General features: G+C 45.4%; 1 protein-coding gene across 1 annotated transcript in view; it reads right to left on the bottom strand.

The window, feature by feature from the left end:
* Positions 1-19,545, bottom strand: part of LOC135918265 (uncharacterized) — a 168,747-nt gene that overhangs the window by 59,923 nt on the left and 89,279 nt on the right. The window contains exons 5-6 of the mRNA XM_070533557.1: positions 14,053-14,260; positions 2,575-2,722 (exon numbers count right to left, since the gene is read on the bottom strand). Coding sequence (XP_070389658.1) covers positions 2,575-2,722; positions 14,053-14,260 — 356 coding nt within the window. The remainder of the gene's footprint in view (positions 1-2,574; positions 2,723-14,052; positions 14,261-19,545) is intronic.

Genomic DNA, 19,545 nt, shown 5'->3' with positions numbered 1-19,545 from the left:
TACAAGGTAACCTTGCCGAAATTATTTTTGGATAATGCCTTAAAAATTTGGAAAGCTATCTTGCCACCTGGGTCATACTCGGACACGTTAGTAATCAACAATATTGCAGTTTCTGATTCGCTTCCTCTATAACATCTGCTTCCCCTCTGTCTTCCACACCGTCCAATTGACGATCTATAAGTTTCTACTGTATACTATCATTGTCTGTCATTGTCTACTACTAATCGTAAACTTAAGACACCAAGAAGTCGTGTGGTCCTGATGGTATGCTGACTGTTTTTCTCGGTCGATACTCTCGTTGGTGCAGCAGATATCTAACAATTACCTATTGAAAATCTCTGTCTAACACCTTCCTTCTTCAATCCTGGAACTTGCTTCAATTTAGGCCTTATTTAAGTCGGGTAACGTTCAGTTGTTATCTAGCTACAGGTCAATCTCCTTAACAGCACACTCGTGTAAATTACTCGATCACATTATCTTCAAACAGGTTATGGAATTTCTTGAAAGCAAACAAATTTATGCACTTTCCAGCATGGTTTTAGAAGTGGCGTTAGCGCTATAACACAACTTAGAGGATTCGTTGAAGACATCAGCAGCTCTTTAGACATAGGTGACCAGATTGATGCTATATTGATAGACTTTGCAAAGGCCTTCAACACTGTCACATACCCTAAACCTATGCACATGCTGTTCGCTATAATAAAAAAGGTATCTTTGGTTGGCTGGAGTTCGGAATTTCTTTCGCAGCGTTCGCAATATGTAGGTTTCAACTCTACTAACTCATCCTTGATGCCTGTTTCATCAGGGGTTCCCCAAGGCTCGGTACTGGGTCGTTTTTTATTCCTGCTTTACACTAATGATCTCTCCCTACACACCTCCATTAAAATAGGCATCTTGCAGATGATTGCATTTTATATCATACAATTAAATCTCATACTGATCATTTTGTCCTTAACAATTGTTTTGCTGAACTCTGTAACTGGCCCAAAGCATGACAAATGATGGCAACTTTTCCAAAACTGTCTCCATGTCTTTTACACCATGCTCATCTCACTCCTTCTTTGCTTATTCCTTTAACAATATTACTTTAAGTGGGGTCTTCGAATTCAGATATTTAAGTTTCCTACTTTCACATTATTTGTCATGGTCGAAACCAGTTGATGTCACCTGTAACAAGGCCCTTAAAAGACTACATTACTCACATCCTACGCTGCGTCTTGCTTCTCAAGAAACTAAACTTTTTACATATAAAACCGTCATTCGCGCATCCTCGAATTAGGCGGCGTTGTATGGAATCCATACATACACTGCGACGTCAAAAAACCAGAATCAGTGCAAGAAAGGCAGTGCGTTTTGTTGCTAGGAGATACGACAAGAAATTTTTGCTATCTAACGGTCTCCCCCCCCCCCCTGGTCTCTCACTCCTCTTGCAAACGTCGCAAACTTGAATGCCTAAAATTCCTTCACACGTGGACGAATTCTCCTCGCCTCTCCTCTCTTGATAACTATCTGACTTTTTCCAAACCCTCATGTAATGGTATCACCATACTCTAAATATCAACCTTATCTGCCCGCATTGATTCCTTTAAACACAGTTTTTTTATCAACAATTGACTTGGAAAGCATGTTTAGCGCAAGCAGAAAAGAACAGTAGGGAGAAGACACCACAATGCGCTATCGTCAATCATTCAATTGAGTCTGGCATTCAATACAGGGCAACATCCGTTGACTACCATTAAACAGTTCACGAAAGGATGTTTATAAATATTTGTATGTTTGTTGTTCATCCCACTCCTCGAATAGCCTTATTTAGGCTGCACCATGTACAGATAAAAATAAATAAATAAATAAATAATTAAATAAATAAATCCTCTAAAGCTAGAAACTTGGATTGGCATTCTGATTTCCAGTTTCCAAACTGACTGGAACGTTAACGAATGCTCTAGCAAACTTTATGGACGAATGATATAAATATAATGTGTCAGCTAGTAGGCGACTTTATTTCTTGAAGTGGGTAAATTGAAAAAAAGTGATCATAGGATGCGGTTATTAGTTTAGTAATTATTTGCCTCATGATGGAGCTTTGTCGGCCATGTCCGCTTCATCAGTAATCACTGAATCAGTCGAACGGAATCTCCGGCAATCAGTTTCATGTTTTGTGTTTAATATAAAACAATGAAACAGCTGTGATACCATACCGCTAATAGAAAACTTGCACTGTAGTGACTGCTGAGTTGCCAAGATATCTATAGTCCATAGTCAGTACTACGACTGAACGATACACGAAGCGTCAGTGAAATTGCCATGCTCGTCCTCATGAATATTCAATTCGCGTCAGAAAACATGGGTACCCGGTCGATGCTTCGCCTAAAATTTCTAGTCTACCTAGTACGGTATCGATGAACCCAACAAACTTTATTGAGGCATACGATAGAAATAAGGAGAATAAAAAGCATGATTGCAGCTACATCGTCGCGTATTTTGGCAAGTTATTCGTGTCACAGCACTTAGACAAAGTGGGCATTCGAACCTCACATTCCTGCGGTGCTGTAGCGCAGCGACGCTTCTACTTACTTCTATAGCTGGCCTCAAGGCCAGCACGGTTTGGTAAAGTACAGTGGGCTTCGTGATAATATTCAGCAAGCCGTAACTTCCAATCTTGTTGGTGGCCAGCATAGTCAGCTCGCCCATGGCCTCAGATATTAGCTTCGTGCTGATGTACCTGCAGTGGACAGGGCTTAGGTTAAAGATAAACTAGGCTATTAAAGGGAACATCACACGTCGACCCTTTCGTAGCGATAGCTGCAAAGAAAATACATACAGGTTCCTCGAAATAAAAGCCTCGCAGTTGAAGAAAACTTGTCCTAATCCGAGAATTCAAGCCGGCACCACCACCTTTCCGGGGCAGCCACTCTGACATCTGCCATCCGCCGCCTGAACATCTGCCATCTGCCATCTGAGGCTTTTCTTTCGAGGAAGCAGTATGGACTTTCATTGTAGCAGTTGCTAAGAATGGGTGGATGTCTGATTTGCCTTTTATTAATTACTTCTCTCCGCCTAGCGGTTTCTCGCAGAACTCTAAATTCAGAAACTAGACTAATTGGTTTCTGTACTTTGACATACTCAAGGTGCTAAAAGAAACGGACAAAGAAAGGAAAGCAGATTGGAAAACGCCTGTACTGTCTTCTTTGTGTTATCTGTCTGCTTCATAAGCACTCTGACCAGGTCATAGCACAGACAGCATGTGACATAAAATTTACAGATGGTACAAAAGAAAAAGCTTTGAACCAGTGTTTGCACGAGTTGCAACTACTGTGCTCTGATAGGTTTTTCCTCTTTGTGGTTGAGAAAGTTGTATTTAGAGGTGATTTTCTGCCTGCGTCACTTTTTTCTGGGTACAAATTGCCCTGCTAGTCATACCACACTTTTTACTCATTCGCCATAAGGGAACGACCGCTAGCTTTCTTTGAAATGCCACGAATTAGTAACCTTGGTTGGCGTTGATGCCTTGTTATGCCCATTTTAATGGTTCCCATGCAATCAACAATCCTACTGTCTTAAATAATGAAGTGACGCTGTTTCTTTGTGACGGCGTTAGTTTCCGCTTCATATACAGTCAATACGCTGCAATGTTCAGTAAGCTGTGCTAAGGGGGTCTTCAGGCACATGAGAATAAGATGAACATTCATGCTCTATCTGTGTAAATTTCCTTAGTATTTCTGCAGACAAAAATCTAACGGAGTATCGCAACTCTCTTCTACAAGGAAGTGCTTGTCGCGTATATTTCTTTAATTTTTGCAATCATTGTTTACACTACTACATATTACAAAATATTGCCGCGTCTTAAGAATATCGAACAGAAAAATGAAGCGAGCAACATAAGCAGCAATAGCCAACCATAAGCCTGGGCGTGAAGATGACGTTGAGGAGTCGGCTAACCATATTTAGTGCCAGCCTTTCGCAGGCCGTGGTCGTGACTATATTCATTTTATCACGGCACTGGTGGACGTACCGGAGTTCATCGCCTAATGCTAGAGACTCCTCCTTCGAGCCGTTTAACCAGCACGCAACTACCTCATCGCATTGTACTCCTGTCGATCGCTTTATTCGTCGCCTGTTAGGCGTAAGCCCGGAGTTTAAGGGCCTAGAATGCCATGAGATAAAGAAAACCTGGAAACTACCAGCCCTTCCCAAGACACCTTTCAAGTTGACGCCTTTAAGGACGGGGATAATATGCACGAATAATAAGAACGGGTTGGAAAGCGAAGAAATAAGCGCCAAAGCTCAAGTTCTCAAACGTCTTCGCTCTGGGAGTGAGTATGAGAATCTAGGCAGACCGCTCTAATAACGTCGGATAACTTTGACTGTCAACGTCTTGGGATTTTCGCTTGCAGCGATCATCACGGTTCCGCGCAGCATTGCATTCACTCGCGCATCGACAAGCCTAACAAGAGTGTAGTCATGTTGCGTAAGACATAGCTTGGCTGTTCCGCCGGGTCAGCGCCGAGATTTCTGAAGTCAATAAAGTCCGTTAGCTGATGAGAGACGCCAATCAACAGTTGTTTTCCAGCCCTCCGCGCAGTAGAGCACAAACGTTTGCATAGTTCATAGAGGTTACTGTGAAAAACTGAACACTTCAGCAGTAGTTCAGCCATTATGACCATCCAAGGCAAGCCTCGACCTCTGCTCTGACCGCTAGCAGCGCGTCGCTTGGGTGAGCCCGTTCGATGAGTTTCCCGTGAGGAGATTTGCAAACTGGCTGTCTCTACACAAGAACATTCGGTGGCTTGTGTGGCCGAAGCTGTAAAGCAACAAATCATCCACCCCTTCTTATTGCCCAATTCACTACCAGATCAGCGCTGTATCAGTTATGCGTCGGCTGTCCGTCGAGTTCACCATTTACCCGGCCCTTGCTGACCTCGCCGTACAACCCGGCGTCGCTAACGCCGTATGACCCCGTTAGTGGCCCCGCCGTGCAGCGCACACCAAATGCTGGAACTTGGCCGCAAGGGGTACCTACTAGTAGACCGCTGATTCGAAAGAAGGACCTGTGGCGCACTACTAAAGAACGCTAACTATGCTTACATTGCGGAGAAGCCGGCCAGGTTTATAAACTTAGCCCGTATCCTGAAAATGTATGACAAGAATGCCCACCTATTTTTCCCTGCAATTGCTTTGAAAAGTAAAGTGACAACGATGCCTCCGTGGTCCGCAGCCATCCTCACACATGCCGAATTGCCGAGTCCGCTCTCCGTCACATGCTTGTAGCTCTTTGCCGCACCGTCGCAGTTTTGCTATTGTAGTGCGGGCCTGCATCGATGGAAACAGCTGCACACTCCCGGGGAAGGCTGGCGCACATCGAGACACAAAGACGCCCCCCCCCCCCCCCCCCCCCGAGCAACACTCTGACCTCATCATGCGACGTTGTCGAACCCTGATATAGAAATTGTAAGCGCCCTGCTTACAGCAGCTATCGACGGACATGATGTCAGCGTTGAGTAATGTTGGTGATTGATCATCATACCTTGCTGGTGAAGCAGCGCACTGCCACGGAGACAGAGAAGGCACAGAAGACGACACTCGCTGCTGGTCGAACATATAAAAGGGCTCGTTGTAATGGAAATGAAGTTCAGTAATGTGGAAAGTTGGGATAGTTGGTGATTGATCATCACACCTTGCTGGTGAAGCAGCGCACACGCGGACACAGAGAAGACACACAAGACGACACTCGCTGACCGAGAAAACACGCAAGACCACACTCGCTGACAGCAGCGAGTGTCGTCTTGTGTGTCTTCTCTGTGTCCGTGTCAGTGGGTTGCTTCCGCAGCAATGTATGATGATGTGAGTGCTCTTGCAGCAACTGGCGCCAACTTCTCTAAAGGAAGCCTGTCTCTCACCGACTATTAGGTATCTACTAATTATCCTACTAGAGGCCAGACACGTACCCAGGGGGGGGGGGGGCTGCATGCCCCCTACCTCCCCCGAAATTAAGTGGCATACCCCCTTCCCCGCCCACGCCACCACGCCTCATACACTCGTCTGAATCCCGAGACTTGACAGGTCTTCGGCGGTAAAAATTTTGGTGCCTTTTTCACTCCTTTTGGATGGAGGTAGTTTTCGGCATCTCCTGGGTTGGGAAGGGCAGTTTTCTTATCGGTTTGGTGATGGCGCGATTAACTCAAGCTGCATTCAGTTGTCACCATCTATTGCAAGGGTCACGTGCATCGCTGTTGCTTCATTAGTTCGACCTTCATTGTTTAGACTGATCCAGATATTACGATAAGGATACCGTTCGCAGTCAGCTGGTCTGTATGCTCGTGGCACGAGTTACGGTGGGCGAAAACGTCACTTGCGTTCAACGTTTAATTTTGCTTCATTATTTCCTCGAGTGACGGCTCACCGGGACACTGTCAGATCCTCGAAACCATACCCGTGATATTGGTTAGATAAGGTACAAAATAAAAGCATGCAAAACAGCGTCCATGATCAAACTGTGCAATAAATTTTATACCTATAAACAAGATGAATATCACCCGTTAACTGGTATGGGTTTTCTCTAATTGTACAGCACTTTTCGAGGAGAGTTGGCAACTCGGAACAAGGGTGGCAAGGAGTTGAAAAATTGAGCAATATACTAAGGGATCGAGCCGGGGCAACGGCCAAACAGGAAGGAAAAGGGAAAATTAACAAACTTAATCGTCCATTGTGAAAGTATTTATGGATCAACATCCTTTCATTTCAAAAGGAAGTGGAAAAAACGCCGTCAGAAGTGCATAATGATTCCGTGTGTTTTGAATGACGCTTCTGCAGTTATCAGTAGAGCCGCTTGACGTAGCCACTTCTCTGCTGTGGTTATGTGGGTGTTCTTGTGTGTCCGCGGTGGCCTCAGTATGCCTAGAAACAAAGCCTCCTGCACTCTACGCGTATAGGGGACTGGCGGCCACGCATCATTACACAACTTCCCAAATAACAATACGAGTCGTTTTTTTCGCACTTGGTAGACCAGTAAATGAGGGATCCAAAAGAACTGTGATTGTTCTGAAAATATACATTCCTGTATAATTCTGCAAGAGGTAATTCAAGAAACCCTACTAGAAATTTTTATTTTACACTTTCGCTTGTTTACCTGCTCTGGCCAGTGCTCTTCCGGCACTTCTTTCCTGCGCGAGCCCATTTGATATGGTTGCTTCTTGGTCACGTAAAAGAGGGGTGTATCCCGCAGGCGTGCTTGTGAGATACTTTATTTCATTTTTTTGCGGGTTTACGTGTGTTTATGGCCAACGGTGGAAATTATTCACATTTCCACTGGCAAAGCTACCTCCCCCCGCCTTTCCATCGAAAAAATCACCTTGGGTTGGGCCGACCCCCGAAAAAAATCCTGGGTACGTGCCTGTTAGAGGAACTGCAATCGCGTATTGAAATGTTTCATCAGGTGACGGAGAGCTTCACTGTCGATAAAGATAGTGCCGCCCGCCTGCCGGCTGAGTTCGTGCCTGTGCACATCGGCCCAAGCTTGCTGCTAGCTAGGAAAAGCTCCTCCTGGTGCTGATTAGTTACGAGATTGCTTCGCGACAACGTCTGGGGTCAGCCAAATGCTGTTGACGAAACCTCTACTTGTTTTGTAGAAGCGAGCGGCTGCGTCAGTACCAGAGTGAAGGCTCTAAATATATCTAAGGAGAAGGGTCGTGGTCTGAGCTTAACCTTTGAAGTTCCCAAGGGGCCAGAGTATACAATTGTTGGACCTAATTATCCTAATTGGGTGTGAGCATGCCTCTTGGGTGTACCCACCGTGGTCAATGAAGTCCATTCTGGATTTCTGTTCTAGTCACTCGAAGCTAGTGAAGAACGCTACGGCCACATCCTGTTTAGAAGCGGCATTGCGCAAGTCCTGCCCGGACCGAGCGAGTGAAGCTTTTTCTAATTATCCTAACTGGCTAAGGCAATACAGTTGTCCAGTGGGTACTTTAGCATCACTCAAAGAAAGATTACTGAGGAAGGCGAAATTGCCAGCAAAAGCTGTCATTACAAGAGAGGTCAACGCTACAGATAATAATATTGGTCGTCAGTATTCGACATCTGCACGCCTTGTCTCACTGCACGAAAAAGGTCGCTAGTAGATTTGGTATAAATGCCGTCTTCTAGAGAAGAAACAAATGAGGCCACATCTGCTAAGCGGTAGGACGAAACATTGAAAGGAAAACACAAAACTGGAGTGATTGTGATGTCAAACACTTCGACGGGTTGGTCGACTGTGGGAACGGTGTTGTGCATCATATTCCTCAGTCTTGAGGGAAATGGTACATCGGCCAAACAGTACGGTGTTTGAACAACCGATTAATGGACCACAGAGCGTCTTTGAAAGAGCAGCCATCGTCCAATCTGTCCCTATATTGCATGGAATCTAAAGTCAAATCGTTGCTAAATGAAACCAAGGTGCTGTCAAGACAAAGACAGGAGAGCGATGGAGATTCCTGAAGCATATTTTGTGCATAAGCCGCGTGACATGTGCGTGGCGAGGCCACTAGTGAGTCTGCACGAACAAGAAAAGGATTATTTAGCCAGTAATCTTTAAGGTGCCCCACCTGCTTAAGACAGGACATATATTGGGCGTGTTTTTCAAAATAAACCATTGTTGATAGTCTCCTCCTTCCCTGCTTTTCCATCTTGTCCCTGTTTGTTAGTGCCATGTTTATTTGAGTATGAATTGCCATCACGCCCAACAGTTAGTGCTTCTAAATCTTTGCCAGGTCCCTCGTAAAGACGGTTCTTTCCGCAAAGCTTGACATGCACGTTACTTCTCGTCGATATATTTGTGGAGCTTACAGAAGTGGCTGAGAGAGACCGAGAGAAAAGGGCGTTTGTGGCACCTAGTGGCTCGAATAAAATTAAGGTACTTCCCTTTGATTTGTGCTCCGCGCCAGCTACATTTGAACGCCTTATGGGCACATTGCTTTCAGGTCTCAGGTCTTATCGTGCTTAGTGTACTTGAACGACGTCGGTGTATATTCAGAGGCAATCGAGGTACACATAAGGCGGGTACTTGCGATTTTTCATGCCATACGATCCGTCGGTTTCACGTTTAATCCAGAAGAAAAAAACGGACGACACTTTGTTGAGACTAAAGTGCGAAATGGTGGAAGCCTGACACTATTGGCAATGCGATTTGTTGTGTCAGAAACAACATGGAGACACACAACTCGTGCACTGTTACGTGAATGCTTGTTTGTTTATTGAATGCCTGCAACGTCGTTTACGCCAGTGTCTGTCGTTTCGATGTCTTCTGAGTCCATCATTTCAAGCCTGTCATCTGGGAGGATGTCGGCTTGAAACTCATGGCGGGTGAACTCCTGGTGCTTTAGGGGGTCCACATCCTAGATCTTCATCCACTTCTCTCGATTGACTTGTCCTTGTTCGGCTTGCCGCGGCAAGATGGTGGTCACGGCGCTTCTGCGCTTCATTTGCCTTGGTAACCGGAGACGCAGCAAGTCGCTTCAAACGCATTGCCCCTCTCGCATTGGCCCGTCGAGTCCCCGGACTCTGGCGTCGGACGGGCCTCGCAACCCTGATGCATGCGATGTATATGCTCAGCCTCTCTTGAGCGCCGCTTGCGTTCAGCGGCTGCCACACGTCGCGTGTAGGGAGACACCGGTTTGGCGAGACGAGGCATCCTTCCGACAAGATACTGCAAAGTAAACAGCCGCCACCGCCACCCAACACCCAAGCAGACGGTCGCCGCGCGCGCCTCGCGACAGTGACGTCAGGCCACACAGCGCCCAGTCGGGAGGCCACCTCAAGCGCCTGACGATAGCGACGTGAGGGCGCACCGTCGAACACACGGCCGCCACGCGTGCCGATGTGATGAGACATCGCGCGCGGTGCGGAACCACCCCGACACCCCCACTTGACGGCAGTGACGTCATGCACGCGAACCAATCAGGAGGCACATACCTGCGCCTAGCGACAGTGACTTCACGTCACAGAGGATACCAATCAGGAGACCGGAAAGGTGTGTCAGAGTCTGCTAACGGCAAATGACCTTGACAATGAGCCATTAAAGGCTTACGCCTTAAAATACCACTTTCAATATGAAAAAGCTTATCCTCCTAGGCCACTCAGTCAGCAACAATGGTATACTGCCACACAGTACGAAATAGCCGCTGTCGCAAATTTTGCCGAGCCATCTGACAAGAATGCACTGAGGGGTTTTTATGTCTCTGCGTTTATTTCCGCCTTGTAGTGTCCTTGAGCAGAAATATGGGCGGGAAGAAACGTAGTGGACAGGACAGGACAGATGCTCTTTCCTGTCCACTACGTTTCTTCCCGCCAATATTTACACTGAACTACTCTACATGATGCACTAAGTGGCCCAACCGTCTACGCTCATTATTTCCGCCGGTTTATTCGATAACTTTCGTGCGTGTTGCGTCACCACTGACAAACCTAAAGAAGGAAGGCATCGCTTTCGTGGGAGGCAAAGAAGAGCAAATTGCGTACAAGGAGCTGTGGCAGATTCTCCAAGTGTCTCCGCTCCTCGCACACGTCGATGCAAACGCTCTGCAGCGGTTCCCATTGACGCTACCACTGTAGCAATATGTGCTGTACTCTTGCAATAGCAAGACCTTACCTAAAGATTAATACCTTAAACAAGCAGAACTCCATCACGTGTGCACGAGAACTATTCATTATACCCCTGTAAAGCTGTTTTCGTATAATACGGGCGGCTATAAAATTTAATCCATATCTGTGCGGTCACTCATTCTATGTACTCAACGATCGTCATGCCAGTTCATGCCAGCGCAGTTGATGCGCTGGAGCGTTACGGTTCAAGCGTTTGACCGGGCTTTCAAATGTGGAAAGTCACATTCGGGCGGCGACAGCGTTTCTCGCACCCCACTTAAACCCAGTACTACAAAACATGAAGACGACGCAATCTATATCGGAGGGTTCGACGCGTTCACTATTACACAGTAGCAACAAGATGACTCGGAATACGGGCCCAATTTTATTGCTTGGAAGGTCGCTTTCCTGATGTCCCAGATGTTTTTGCAAGAGGATTTAAATCGCTTTTCTTGTGCATCAGTGTCCTGTATACGATGAACTTTTCTATGATTGGAAACGCCAACTTACTCGTCGTTCGAACATCTTTCAGGAACAAAAAAGGGCTGGCATGCCACAATGACGCCACCTATGGTCACCTGGGCTACGAACGAACGTTTCCACAGTTAGACAAATGTACGGCAGGCCGAGGCTCGTGGCAACTGCTACACATTGCGTTCGGACATGTCTGAAACATCAGAGATGCAAAGTTCCATCTGTCAAACCAGCTGGACTCTTCCACCTCATTCCAATGTGCCCGTAGCAGTGTATGGCGTGGTAAGAATGGATCTTCTCGGGCCATTAAAAACTTCTAAAGTGAAAGCTCTACTCATCGAGCTACGACTCCGAAGGTCAATCTCGGCGCGCGTTTGACCTTCAGCTGCCGGCGCCTAAGTGTGATGGTGCGACGTCACGTCACGTGATCCACTGCGGAGAGGCGTCGCCGCTGTTTACCAATCCCCTAGGCGAGGGTTTAACCGCTGCTTTGCCGGCGCTTGGTCGCTGAGTATCGGCATGGATCAAGCGCGCACCGGTGGGAGCGCACCAGATCTCCGCCGCAGGCGCCAGGCTGAGTCTGAGCACCCTGCCGATATAACTCACCGGGAAGAAGCACTGACAAACCGTGTCTATGTTTAACGGGGCTTTTGCTTGTATGACTAGGTTCAAGCTACGTCGAATCGCCGCCACTTTTTCATTAGGGCACAGTTAAATTATCTTTGCAACAGTCTATCTTACTGGTTAGCTCGAAACTAAGGCTATGGAGCGAAGCACAACAGCTCAATTTGTCATATTTTTCATACAGAGTGTTATCAGTCTCGGCCTTTCCATAGTAGTGATAATAGTAGTGATTACTGAAAGCGGTGCTGCATTTAAACCTGGCTGCATCACACCATCTTGAAACTCAGCTGCGGTGTCCACCGGCGTGCAAAACAAATGGACAGACGGAGCGTTTTAGCAACACACGTGCGGATAAGGTTTGCATCAACTTTGATGTGCAACATAAGAACTGTGATGAGACATTGCAATTTGTTACATTCGCTTGCTCTAAATTGGAATAAAAGGTACAGAGATGCTCGATTTTTACTACACGTATCATAAGAAACCAACAAAAACCCAAGGACGGCATAGGGGAAATTACTTGTACTTGTTAATTGAGTTAAATAATGATAAATAATTAAAAAGTGGATGAGAAATCAAATGCCTGCAGGAAGTATACGAATCCACATCTTCGCACTACGCCTGCGATGCTATTGCCAACTGACCTACCGCGGCGCCGTTTTGCCATACTTTTCTCGGCTATTTATGTTCGTCTAATAGAACTAACCCTAGGATTGTTGGCCAGCGCCACCACTCAAAATTCTTGGCAGCGGACGTGGAATATCAATTCTGCCACACACGCCACATTTAGGTGAACTTTTTGGGTGAATGCAAGTGGTCAATAAACCTACAACGTACCTGAAGGCATCAATGCAGCCGTATTCGAGACTCTCGCTATGCAATAAACGAGAAGAAAGGGAACACAAGGGTCCAGTTGTTATTAGTCATATAATAAGAAGCCAACAAAGACACAAAGGACAGAATAGGGGAAATTACTTTTATTTTGTTACTGGACTATGACGAAAATTCAAGTGGATGAAACAACTTGCTGGGAATAGGATAGGAACCAACGTCTGCGCATTTCGCAAGCGATGCTCTTACCATTTGAGCTACCGCGGCACTGTTTTCCCATCCCCTTTAAGGGGTACTTATGTTTACATACTGGAAATTACCCTAAATGTGTTAGCCAGCGCCACCAGTCTCGAGAATTTGCGGACTCCAAACGACGTTATAAATATTGCTCGTAATACACTTCAGCAAGAGGCAAGAATGGCACTTTTCCTTCTTTTCCTCGTCAAGACAATACTAGACGGAATGCTGCCTTATTAGTGCAATGGCAACGAAACGGATGCCGATGACTTCAATCAACGGGCTGAAGAAGCCCGATAGCGTGCATGCGTACGGATACTTCGAAAGCAGAACAATGACTCAAGACGCTACGGTATTCCTTACGAATTCGTCTCCTACGAGCATGGCGAAAGTGTTGGGGTTGGACCCTATCCACCGCCGTGGTCTCTACAAGAAACTGTTGAGGCGGTACTTCGAGCAGTGCAAAGTTCTCGGACGCTTAAGTGACGTCAGCTATAAAGTTCCCGACAGTGAACACTGCCCGAGGGGTAAAGATCATGTACCACAGGTGGTGGATGTTGTCCGGCTGAAGTACTACGTTTTTGAATGGCTTCCCACACCACAAACGTGAGCAGTCACTCGTGACGTGATTAGAGCATCGGGGCCATGTTAACTTTGAAGGGAGGCTAATGCCACATCTTAAGGACACCGAAGAGGAAAATGAAGTGAGGAACATGACCATATACCAGCAGCCTGGCAAGCGAACTTGTAAGCAACCTGGTGGCTGGGGTAAGGATGAAGTTGATGTATCGACTCAATAAATATAGTGTCAGCCTCTGCCTCACCGTGATCGTGACTCTGATCTTATGTTGTCAAAAAAATATAGAGTTCATTTACTCTACGCTTCGTGAAGTAGAATGAACGTACTAAACGGTTGTGCGAGAATACGAAGGAGAACTTGAAATGGGCAAGATTCCTAACACTTGCAAAAAAAAAAAGACCTGCCAGCAGTGTGTGTTCTTACTTGAAGTGGACGATTGCTGCTGTACAGGCAGAATAGTAGTAATCCAAATGCTACGCTTTAAACACTGGCGGTGCCACTTTCATTTTAAAATGCACTCTAACCACTTCGTAAAGGTCCTGTTATTCCTTCTTCAATTTGCAACACTTGGAGATTAAAAAGAAACATTCATGTCGTGATTCCAGCATGATCACTGTGAAATGTAGGTACCAACGGCAGTGAAATCAAATTGTATAAAAACGCATTCGTTGTGATTTCGGCCTCCTCACCTGTGGTCGAAAGCAATACCCGACTTCATCGTGTTATATTTCTTGGCCTTGATTTGGAACACGTTCCAGCTGTTCCGCTCCGCTGCGGCAACTATCTTCGCCTCCACGATGACAACGTCAGTGTAGAACAAGTATGTGCAGAGACCTTCGGGTGGGTACATGGTCTCCGCGATGGCAGTACGGCCCACCGAGCATAGAATTTGCCTTACTGTAATGAGATCAGAACGTTTACCACAATTTTATGGCGGTAAGTTATAAACGGGGTATTCCTTTTCATTCTCTAAGGTTAGCTTTCGTAATCGGAGAAGGTTCTGAGAAAGACCATAACATTTGAAAGGGCCCATAGGCAAATCAACATTTAAGATTTTTCTTATGGGTTGGTAGATAACATTTCTGGACCGCCTGACTATGTCATTGCGAGAGCTTTATGAAGCTCAGTGGACAAGAAAAGACTCGAAAAGTGAAGAGGGTAGTGAAACAACATTATAATTGTTATGCAGACTCCAAAATGCGTAAAGAATCTTGATCAGCTTGCTGCTCAGTTTAGGCAGCCCCTTATTATGGGTCAAATATTGATTTGTAAAAACGAGCAACATAACTTATATATCTAGCTTTCTTATTATAAGATTTAAGTTTGGCTCCCGAAATATCCAATACAATTTTAGTAATGTTACTAGGCCTACTCAGCAAGAGGGGAACGATACCTCTGCAATAAATACCCCAAGGACGTCGAATTTTATCGAACTTCACCTATTTTAGGTATGAAACATTTGAATATGCGAGCCGTATAGGATTGCTGCGAGCCGTATAGGATTGCGTATAGGATTGCGTATAGGACTGCTGCTTTATTATAATCCGTAAATCAATCAATTACATTTGCCTGTCTTCTGTGCTTTATGTGATGAATGGTGATGTCTGTTTTGATTAATCCATTTGTTTTTAGTCGTTGTTGTTTAAACATTTTGTTTACATCTTGACAATCTCCGTCTAAATTACGCGGGCCTTATTGAAATATAAAGTACATGGAAATGTCACAGAAAGACATAGTAATTTCTTTTAGGACAAAACATTTTTTGCGGACGCGACGGTCCGCTCAATTATAAAGTTGCTGCGTTTTACTTGTACTTAAACATTGAAATAACATTTCTGAGTTGTAGCCCCTTTCTAGCGGTCGCGTTGCTCACCCCCTTACCACATGAGCCTAATCATAACAAGAGGGTTCAATAGAACTAGCAGAGAATTCCAAAAAGCTACGTTGCTACATCTGGCCTTTTTCATGAGTAGTAATGCATCGCCTCTATCGGATACAAATATTCTTCCCATACCGCAAGTTATTCTATCAATGGATATTATCATCATGAGTGGCGTGGATATCTAGAGTTGCGTGGACTGTTCCCGCAGAAATTGCGGCCTAAGACAGCGCTGAAGATTGCGCTGCGTTACCGGCGAGACCGGTCGCAGCGCACTCTGGTAGGGACGCGTTCTTGTCTTTCCCCCTACAGGGACAACTGGCCTTTTCAGAAACTTCGCCTGCGCATAAAACCGCAGGAACTGTCCCTCACACGATGCGACGGGTTCTAAACTTAACGCTGAAGAAATGGCGCTCGTAGTACCGACTGGCTTTCGCATACGAGAAAGGCCTGGTGGTGAAAGCTGGCGCCATCCATAATACCTTGTGCCTCCTAAACCACCTCCTAAAGCATGCTAAACGCACTTTTGGATAGCAACTGGGGTTGCTTTTTCATAAAATTTTTGGGGTCACCCAATAGCACCCAATAGGTGGCCATCCTTGACAAAGGAGGCCCAGTACTTGCTAGAACCTGTTTCACCTGCTGCGATATTGCGCAGAGCTTCTTGCGGCTGCTTTTTTCCCAGTCGCCGACACCTGATGGAAAACTCAGTTAATCTTCACGTAAGCAAGCTGACACCCTGCCACTGGGTACAGTGTTATAAAGGTGCCCTGCATTGGACCCGAGAAAGCTTGTTGACATGGACCGATAGTACCATCCCGATGCGACGATTTCGTGTACTTCGCGCGACAAAGGTGACGTAAGTGTGTCGCACTACGATCACTGGTTAAAAATCTGATATTATTATGCGCGTACTGCGAAATAAGCAGCGGCATTGCCTTTAACAGCTAGTTTATTCGTCATCTAATTATCGGCATCCACTCGTAAGGTGACGAAGCCGCGCTAGCACAATGAGTGCCAACGTCCGACTCGCGGAAGCTGCGATCACTATAGACACGGCACCTGCCCTGGTTGCCCTAGTGGCTTTGGCGTTGTACTGATAAACTCGATGACTCGAGTCTAAGCGGCGGCCGCGTTTCGATGGGAACGAAATGCGAATGTGCCCCTGTAGGATTTATTGGGTGCGTGCTAAATAACGTAAAATGAAGCGAAGTCCTTCGCTAAGGCGTGGCTCATAATCATATCGGGGTTTCGGCACGTAAACCGACGGAATGCATTTTATATAAGTAGATGCGGTGCTATGGCCTTCAAAATCGGACCATACTTGCGTTGATATGCGTTAATTATTCTAATTCATTTTGATCTTAGTTCTTTGAGGCGCTAACAAAAGGTCTCGAGTGAGAAATGCGACCTTAAGGACGTGTTGCTATAAATCTCGAAGTCCGCTTCCGGTTTACCCCGAAGAGAGTAAACTTATTCTACTTTTAGAACTCACCAATCAGCTCACGAAGATAGGGGCATTTTTGGCGCGATGGAAATCGTCACATGTGTGCGAGTAAAAGAGTTTGAGGCCAAGTTTCTATTTTTCGAATACTTTGCAATTAATAGACTGCATAAAACAATTGTGGCAACGCTGTAATAACAACAATAAAAGGTTCAGGCAAGAACTGAGCTTTATGTAAAAAATATTTCATTAAAAAATTCGTTGTGTCCCAATTAACACAACTGCATACCTTCGAGACTAACCCAAAGCGTGTATCGTCTGCGGCGATGGTACAGCAAAAAAAAAAAAAATACCTCTTGTTGCCTCATTGGTATAGTCAAGCTAGATGGCATCACTATCTGGTCAAGTATAATGCGATGAAACGTGTTTGTATATAAATTGATGAGAAGGCACAACTATTGCACCTAAATATATTATCAAAAACATACCTGTTGCCGAGCGGCATGTGGAACCAATATTCTGTTGCGACTTAGCGTGGTGTCACAAAAAAAAATCTCGCTCACTGAGCGACGCAGCGTTCAATGTTATTTATATGCGCTGAGGCTGGGGTGAAATGTAGCGTCCTGTTGCTTCAATTTCATATTGCATTTTACGTAGCCGACGAGGTGAAGTACGGGAAAGAGTGTTCAGAGTATGTTAGGATTTTATAATAGAGTCTATTCGACTCGAGGGGAGAATCAAAGACGAAACTATTCGATTGATTATTCGAAGGATTTGAATATTTGTACAACTCTACTCTGTGAAAACAAATTATCCCACGTGACCGTTTGAACATCTAACGTGCCCATTTTCCTCCCGGCCTCTAAATAAGTACTACCACGGGAAAGAAAATACTCTGAAACCGTTACTTTATCCCCACGTTCGTATTGCGGTACATTAAGGCGATGTCGCCTGTTTCTGCTCCGTAGTAAAATGTTTTGTTTTTCAATATACTACCGGTACGTACATAGACAGAGACTGTTAAATTGCGCCCTTATGAGACACGAGCCACTCAGCGCCTTCTCTCTCATGACCAACATGGCTGTCAGCGTGAGCCGCGTGTTCAGAAAAAACTACTTTTGCAGTCAGATTTGAAATATCTCGCGTAATGTGAGTGCACGTTGTTTTCTTGTATGAAGTAGCCATGCCTTGACGCTGCTGAAAATGCCAAAAGCTGAAACTAGGCGCTAGGAGCACAGGCCTTCAGAGCGCGCGCGTGGAAGAAGCGGCCAAGAGCCAGCCATTCCCAGCAGCGGCGCATCCTGCCATGGTTGTTGGCGTCTCGTGCAGTTTTGAACAAAAAGTAAGTGATTCTCAACGACCGCAGCATGCTCTGTCGTCAAATATACATTGTAATGTGAGAAAGAGCGCAGATATGAGTTATTGAGGTGTTAAGTGCAATAATCGATAATATACAACCGTTCAGATGATCGTATTTTGTGCGTGCTTTGGAAAAGGGTGTTGTGTTTGAATTTCCGCGTAATGAATGACGGGTTTTCGTATATTAAAGCTACAAACCGGTGCCCCGTCTCTACTGTGGCCCCTAGTGGTCCACGGGAAAAAGCAGTGTCGTTGACTTGAAGGCACAGAACCGTAAAGCTCGAGAAAGTCTGTTCAGGATGTACTGATAGCTTCTAGATATTTTCAATATGAACCAATTTCAAATGCTTACATAATTATGCTGATATGCCGCCTATAAACGAACCTGATGCTCTCTGTAGCTTAGAACGACAGAAAGCTGAGCTAGTTGGTAAGGATTCATTATGCAAAATAGAAGTGAGGCGTGCAGACAGGACACAAGAGTAGAGAAGTGGACAACACGAACGTCGACTATCAACTGAAGGGAGCACTGAGGCGAAAAATGAAAGAATACACAAAACTCATCTGCGCATGCTCAGGAATGGTAACAACACGTATCAATCGGGTACACATGCTGGTCTACGTGAGAGATAACTGTTAAGGCACTTAATCTCTTCCTTATGTAAAGTAATCGAAGGCTGACTCACGCACGCACTTTCATCATTATAGATATGCCATGCCTCTACCATAAGACGCGTATCTTCGTACTTATGCCTGTACAATATCGCGCATTCATCTAACTCTGGCTTGCAGTTACAATCTCGGCAATGTAGCGAAAGATTAAAGGCGATCCACCGGTTAATGACCTTTTATGCTCCATTAGCCTCTAATTGATACACCGTCCCGTTTGCCCTACGTAGAACTGGCCACAGCTAAGGGGAATTTTATAAACCACACCCATACGACATTCAGTAAAACTGTTGTTCTAATTGTGCTTCAGTGGAGAAATATCTGTACTTTTTTTTTCCTTTACCTGCTCCTTTCTCCTCTGCATGGCAGCGCATATCTTACCTAGCTTATTGGGAGCAGTGAAAGCAACATTACCATCATATATACTAGCAATTTTTGAATGCCTGTGCGACACTGAATGAATATACGGAATAGCCACTACTCTTTTTTTTTGCTATTACTGCTTTCTGTAATGACGTCCGTCCCTCTCGAAACCGACTTCTTTAGGCGCTCAGCTACAGTGGCCACCGCTACACTAGGATAACCTGCTTCTAATAGGCGCCGGACCTGCGCATTAAAACTGGCGCTCATTTTGTGCATGCAAGATCTTGTGAGGGAAGACTTAAGGCACGACATGGCAATTCCGTTTTTTACTAATTTAGGATGCTTGGATTGAAAGTTTAGCAACGGCTTCGAAGATCTTGGGGAGTACTGCCAACAAACATGATTTTGTTCGAAGATCAAGGAAATGTCGAGAAACTGAATTACACGTCGCTGAGGAACTTCCGTGGT

This window comes from Dermacentor albipictus, chromosome 2, assembly GCF_038994185.2.
Source record: "Dermacentor albipictus isolate Rhodes 1998 colony chromosome 2, USDA_Dalb.pri_finalv2, whole genome shotgun sequence".
In the NCBI taxonomy this organism is placed as follows: domain Eukaryota; kingdom Metazoa; phylum Arthropoda; class Arachnida; order Ixodida; family Ixodidae; genus Dermacentor; species Dermacentor albipictus.
This window is presented reverse-complemented; position numbering and strand designations above follow the sequence as displayed.